Genomic DNA, 6,000 nt, shown 5'->3' on the forward strand with positions numbered 1-6,000 from the left:
TATGGCTTATACCTGCCATGAATGATCTGTGGTCAAGGTTTTATCACAGTTGGTTTTCCCTTCACACTTTTCATTTTGATTGCCTTCTACAAGGAGGGTAATGCCATTTATATATTTACCTGAGCCAGGTTTATAAGGTTGCTTGGTTGCAAGGTATGTATCTCAAAGTCAAGTAGATAGGATATTCTGGATTATGTGCTCTTGCAGGTTTCTCTTCTCCGTGTGTACATTTGTTCAACAAATATTTATTAAGCACCTAATTCACAGTTAGGAGGAGGAGGAGAAGGAGGAGCAGGAGGAGGAGGAGGAGGAGGAGGAGGAGGAGAAGGAGACAGGTAGTTGAACTGGAATTTTGATATATTAGGATAAATGACAAATGAGGTAAGCCCGGGCGCTATGACAGTACACAGAAAGGGCAGCATAAGGGTCAGGGAAGCCTTCCTAGGGAAGCAACTTCTGAGCTGGGAATTGAAAGATAAGGAGGGCTTAGCTAATGAAGGGGGCAAAGAGGGCATTAGAAGCAAGGGAACAGAATGAGTGTAGAATTTCGCAGCTGGAACATGAACTGCGCAGGGGATGAAGCTAGAGGAATAAAAACAGGTCAGGTTATGAAGGAAGGGCAGTAGGGAATCACTGAAGGGTTTGAAGCCTGGGGGTGGGGTGGGGACACCTCAATCACATTTATAGTGTATAAAGGTTCCGTGAGTTAAGAATGGACCTCCTTGTCTATCTCGTGTGCTTGTTAGTAAATCAGAACATCGGAACTGGTGGGTGGCAAATAAGGAATCTTGATGGATTTGTAGATGGAAGGGCTGACCCAATAATGTAAGGGTTCCTTTTGATAATCTTTAGAGAAGAATTTTCAAATTTGACTTGATCCTTTTGTCTTTGAAACCCCCTGACAATACTCCCTAAAATTCTTTCAAAACCAAAGCCTGAGTAGGGAGGAGAATGGGGGCTGTGTGACTTTGTTTTCTCTGTTCTCCACTACTCATTTCCGGGGCATTGCTGTGAATTGTTCATCCAAAGCCTTGCTCCCCATGAGGAGGGGACCATTTGAATAGCAGCAGGGGAGTAGAGGAAGGAGGAACCACACGCCGGGTTCGTTCATTAAGAAAATATATTTGGCATATTCAGACAATGGTTTGAGCGAGTTAAAAATAACTCCTCGTGAAAAATTAATAGGGAGTTATAAGTGAGTGTTTTAATACAAGCTCACAGAGCAGGGCAGATTCTCCAGGTGGCTGGCGGCTGACATCACGGATGTGTTTATAGAGCACGGGGTGGCCAGAGAGGAGAGTCGTCTGCAGAAGTGAGCTCACCTTCTCTCCCGGAACCCAGAGAGGGAGGAGACAGAAAGAATTGTTTTGGTTGTGAGCTACTGAGCTAGGTGACTTATTTCTTTCTCCTTACCCATCACACTCTCATAACTGTGGACATAAAAATTGTAGTGAATTTTGCCTGGTTGCTTTGGGTGAAGTATATTGAATGTCAGAATTCATAAAATGGCCTTTCTGGTTCTTCTCCCTTCTTAGTAATGGACCCTTGTTGGCTGCTACACTCATTTCTCCAGTGTTTCTTCGCCCGACAGACTGTTCCTCTCATTCTTACAGGTAGTTATAAAGGCCCTGCTCCTTTCTCCCACTTCCTCTCTTCTCACAGCGCCTCTGTGGGCCTAGGTAGGTAAAGCCAAGGGTTGGACTGTACTTTCTTTTCCATCAGTACAGCTAAATGGGTGATGCAGAATGAGGAGAAAGGAAACCAAAGTGATGTCTGACCTTGGCTAGCTGATTTTGGGGCTAAGGGTGTTAAGACTGGGGGACCAATATTTGTATTTTAAACTCAGATGATATTTAAAAAATGGTTCTGTAATTGCAATGAGGCCCTCTAGGCCGTGAATTAATGTGTCATAACTCACGCCCAAGCACTGCGCAAACATCCCGCGTGTGAATTATTGCACAATAAATTCATGCCCTGTTGTGTCTTACAGCTTAATTAGTACATGAAGCTACATGAGTTAGACGAACCCAAATGGGATTATGTCATGTGGTGCGTAAAAAGGCAGAATGTTGGGAGGTATTTGGCACTTTTTCTGGGGGGAAAGCAGGGCTGATTTTTCTGGAGTGTCCTCTGGTGTCAGTTTCTGTGATTTGGGGCTGCAACAGGTAACATGTGACTTCTGAGCTTTGGTTAGTTGGTTGAATATGGGTTCAGTAAATATCTATTGTTTATTATGTCTTAGGCATTATGGAGGGATAGCACATATAAGATGAAATACGAAGCAGCAGCTTTGAAACCTGAGCACCCGAACTCGGCAGCCTCAACTCAACTCGGCTTAACTCAGCCTCACTGAACCCAATCTGAGACTCTCTGCTCACTGGGCTTGATCCTAGAACCCTCTTCAATTCCAGCTAGAATGTTGTATCAGGCACTTCGCAGATTTGGTCAAAAGCTGGTACGGAGACATACGCTGGAGCAATACGTGGCTAAGATTTCCACTGCCGGAAGGCTGAGCACTCTGGATATAGTGGCCTTGGGTGTGGTCAACACAGTGGGTGCAGGTGTGTATGTCCTGGCTGGTGAGGTAGCCAGTGATAAAGCAGGACCATCCATTGTGATCTGCTTTTTGGTGGCCGCCCTGTCTTCTGTGTTGGCTGCTCTGTGCTATGCAGAGTTTAGCGCCCGGGTTCCCCATTCTGCTTCTGCATATCTGTACAACTATGTCACTGTAGGTGAAGTCTGGGCTTTCATCACTGGCTGGAACCTCATCCTCTCCTATGTTACTGGTGCAGCCAGTGTGGCCCGGGCCTGGAGCTTAGCTTTTGACAACCTGATTGGGAACCAGATCTCTCAGACCTTGCATGAGAGCATCCCACTGAATATTCCCCATGTCTTTGCAGAATATCCAGACTTCTTTGCCATGGGCCTGATGTTGTTGTTCACCGGACTGCTGGCTGTCAGGGCTAGTGAGTTTGTCTTAGTTACTACAGTGTTCACAGTGGTGAATGTTTTGGTTCTTGGTTTTGTCATCATCTCTGGCTTTCTTAAGGGGAAACTGCACAACTGGCGGCTTACAGAAGAGGACTACATAATGACCATGTTTAGACTCAATGACACTTCTCCCTTGGGCCCTCTGGGCTATGGAGGATTTGTGCCTTTCGGTTTCCAGGGGATTCTCCGTGGAGCAGCGACCTGTTTCTATGCATTTACTGGTTTCGACAGTGTTGTTACCATTGCCGAAGAAGCCCAAAATCTCCAGCGTTCTGTTCCCATGGGCATTGTGATTTCAGTGTTCATCTGCTTTTTGGTGTATTTTGGGGTCTCTTCAGCACTTACACTTATGGTGCCTTACTACCAGCTTCAACCTGGGAGCCCCTTGCCTGAGGCATTTCTCCATATTGGCTGGGCCCCTGCCCGCTATGTCGTGGCTATTGGAGCCCTCTGTGCTCTTTCTACCAGCATCTTGGACTCTATGTTTCTCCTTCGTTGGATGACCTTCGTGATGGCAGATGATGGCCTCCTGTTCGGTGTCCTTGCCAGGATAGACTCCAAAACAAGCATCCCCATTGTGGCCACTGTGGTCTCGGGCATTATCACAGCGTTAATGACATCCTTCTTTAGACTCACTGATCTTGTGGACCTCATGTCATTTGGGACCCTGCTTACTTACTCCCTGGTGGCTATTTGTATTCTCATTGTCAGGTATCAGCCTGAATTGAATGATGAAGAAAATGAAGCAGAGGCACAGGAGGAGAATGGGCCTGCAGCAGAGAAGCTGACTCTGTGGAGACTATTTTGTCCAGGCAGCTCCACCCCCACTCCACTCTCTGGCCGGGTTGTCTATGTTTGCTTCTCACTGCTTGCTCTGCTCCTCCTTCTTCTTTGCTTGGTGCTGGTCCAGTGGCCAGTTCTACTGCTTTTTGAAAACCCACTGTTGATTATAGTGGTTGTACTACTCCTGATTCTCATCACTGGGATCACTGGGGTCATCTGGAGACAGCCACAGAGCCCCACTCTCCTTTACTTTAAGGTCCCTGCTCTGCCTTTCCTCCCAATAATGAGCGTCTTTATGAATGTTTACCTTATGATGCAGCTGACACTTGGCACCTGGGCCCTCTTTGGTGTCTGGATGCTGATTGGGTTTGCTATCTACTTTGGCTATGGGATCCACCATGCATGCAGGATTAACCCCACTTGAGTTAGGACCTGAATTGTGGACCTTGAACTCTGCAGTGCCTGTACATATTCGATTTTACATCATCACACCTGGATGCTGTCTGGTTTCCTTGCACGATAATGGAGGGTACTTTGGAGCACAACATCCATGGGATATTGATGGGGAAACACTAATAGAGCTCTGTATGTATTGTGAAGGATGTGTCTTTGCTCTTTCTCGTCTTTAAAAAAAGTTTGTTTTTTTTTTAACTTATCTGCTTTTCAATTGTGTCTGTAACTGTTTACTGGTTTTAAGAAGTTATTATTAAAAGAAACTAGAAAAAGTGTTTTTGTTTTCTTTGGGTAAATACCCAGTGGTGGAATTACTGGATCATATGGTAATTCTATTTTTAATTTTTTAAGGAACCTCCATACTGGCTCAATAGTGGCTGCACCAACAGCCACCAACAGCACATGATGGTTCCTTTTTCTCCACATCCTCACCAACACTTGTTATTTTTTTGTCTTTTTGGTTTTAGCCATTCTGACAGGTGTAAAGTGATAACTCATTGTAGTTTTAAATTGCATTTCCCTGATAATTAGTGATGCTGAGCATCTTTTCATGTGTCTGTTGGCCATCTGTATGTCTTCTTTGGAGAAATGTCAATTCAGGTCCTCTGCCCATTTTTAAATTGGATTATTTGTTTTTTGTGTGTGTTGAATTGTGTAAGTTCTTTATGTATTTTAGATATTAACCCCTTATTGGATATATCATTTGTGAATATCTTCTCCCATTCAATAGGTTGCCTTTTTATTTTGTTGATGGTTTCCTTTGCTATGCAAAAGCTTTTCACTTTCACTAATTTGAAAAGATACATGCACCCCTATTTTTATTGCAGTGCTATTGACAATAGCCTGGATATGGAAGCAACCCATCCATTGATAGATGAAAGAATAAAGTTGTGACACACACACACACACACACACACACACACACAATGGGATACTACTCATCCATAAAAGAGAATGAAATCTTGCCATTTGCAATGACGTGGATGGAGCTAGAGCTTATTATTATTATTATTATTATTAGAGTGCATGGGGGGGGAGAGAGGCAGAGGGAAAGAGAGAGAGAGAATCTTAAGCAGTCTCCATGCTCAGTGTGGAGCCTGACAGGGGCTCAATCCCATGACCCTGGGATCATAAACTGAGCCAAAATCAAGTCAGATGCTCAACCGACTGAACCACCCAGGAGCCCCTCGAGTATGCAAAATAAGTCAGGCAGAGAAAAACAAATGCCATATGATTTAACTCAGATGTGGAATTTAAGAAATAGAAGAAATGAATAAACAAAAAGACAAACAAAAAATCCCCCTAGATTCTTAAATACAAGGAACAAATTTGGTGGTTACAAAAGGGGAGGTGTGTGGGAGAAAGGGTGAAAGAGATAAAGGGAATTAAGAGTGTACTTATCTTGATGAGCACTGAGAAATGTATAGAATTGTTGAATCATTATATTGTACTCCTGAAACTGTATGTTAATTATACTTCACTAAAAAAGTAAACTAGAAAGAGACAAAAAATATATATAACTGAAATATGGTCCCTTCCCTTAAGGAGCTTATATTCTGTGTTTTTCTGTGTTTTTAAAAAATGTTTATTTATTTATTTTGAGAGAGAGAGAGAGAGAGAGAGAGAGAGCGCATAGGGGAGGGGCAGAGAGAGAGAGGGAGAGAGAGAATCCCAAGTAGGTTCTGCACTATCAGCACAGAGCCCGATGTGGGGCTTGATCTCATGAACTGTGAGATCGTGACCTGCCAAAATCAAGAGTCAGATGCTTAACTG

At 43.9% G+C, this 6,000-nt stretch overlaps 1 protein-coding gene across 1 annotated transcript; it reads left to right on the forward strand.

Moving 5' to 3' along the window:
• The first annotated feature begins 2,416 nt into the window (after positions 1 to 2,416).
• Positions 2,417 to 4,198, forward strand: LOC102957387 (cationic amino acid transporter 3-like). Its single transcript, XM_042993693.1, has one exon. The coding sequence runs from the start codon at positions 2,417 to 2,419 to the stop codon at positions 4,196 to 4,198; it is 1,782 nt and encodes a 593-aa protein (XP_042849627.1).
• Positions 4,199 to 6,000: the final 1,802 nt, after the last annotated feature.

The sequence above is a fragment of the Panthera tigris genome, chromosome B4 (genome assembly GCF_018350195.1).
Source record: "Panthera tigris isolate Pti1 chromosome B4, P.tigris_Pti1_mat1.1, whole genome shotgun sequence".
Lineage (NCBI taxonomy): Eukaryota > Metazoa > Chordata > Mammalia > Carnivora > Felidae > Panthera > Panthera tigris.

What these genes read in the sequence shown, in the direction of transcription:
- LOC102957387 (XM_042993693.1), top strand. Translation starts at nt 2,417, where the DNA reads ATGTTGTATCAGGCACTTCGCAGATTTGGTCAAAAGCTGGTACGGAGA.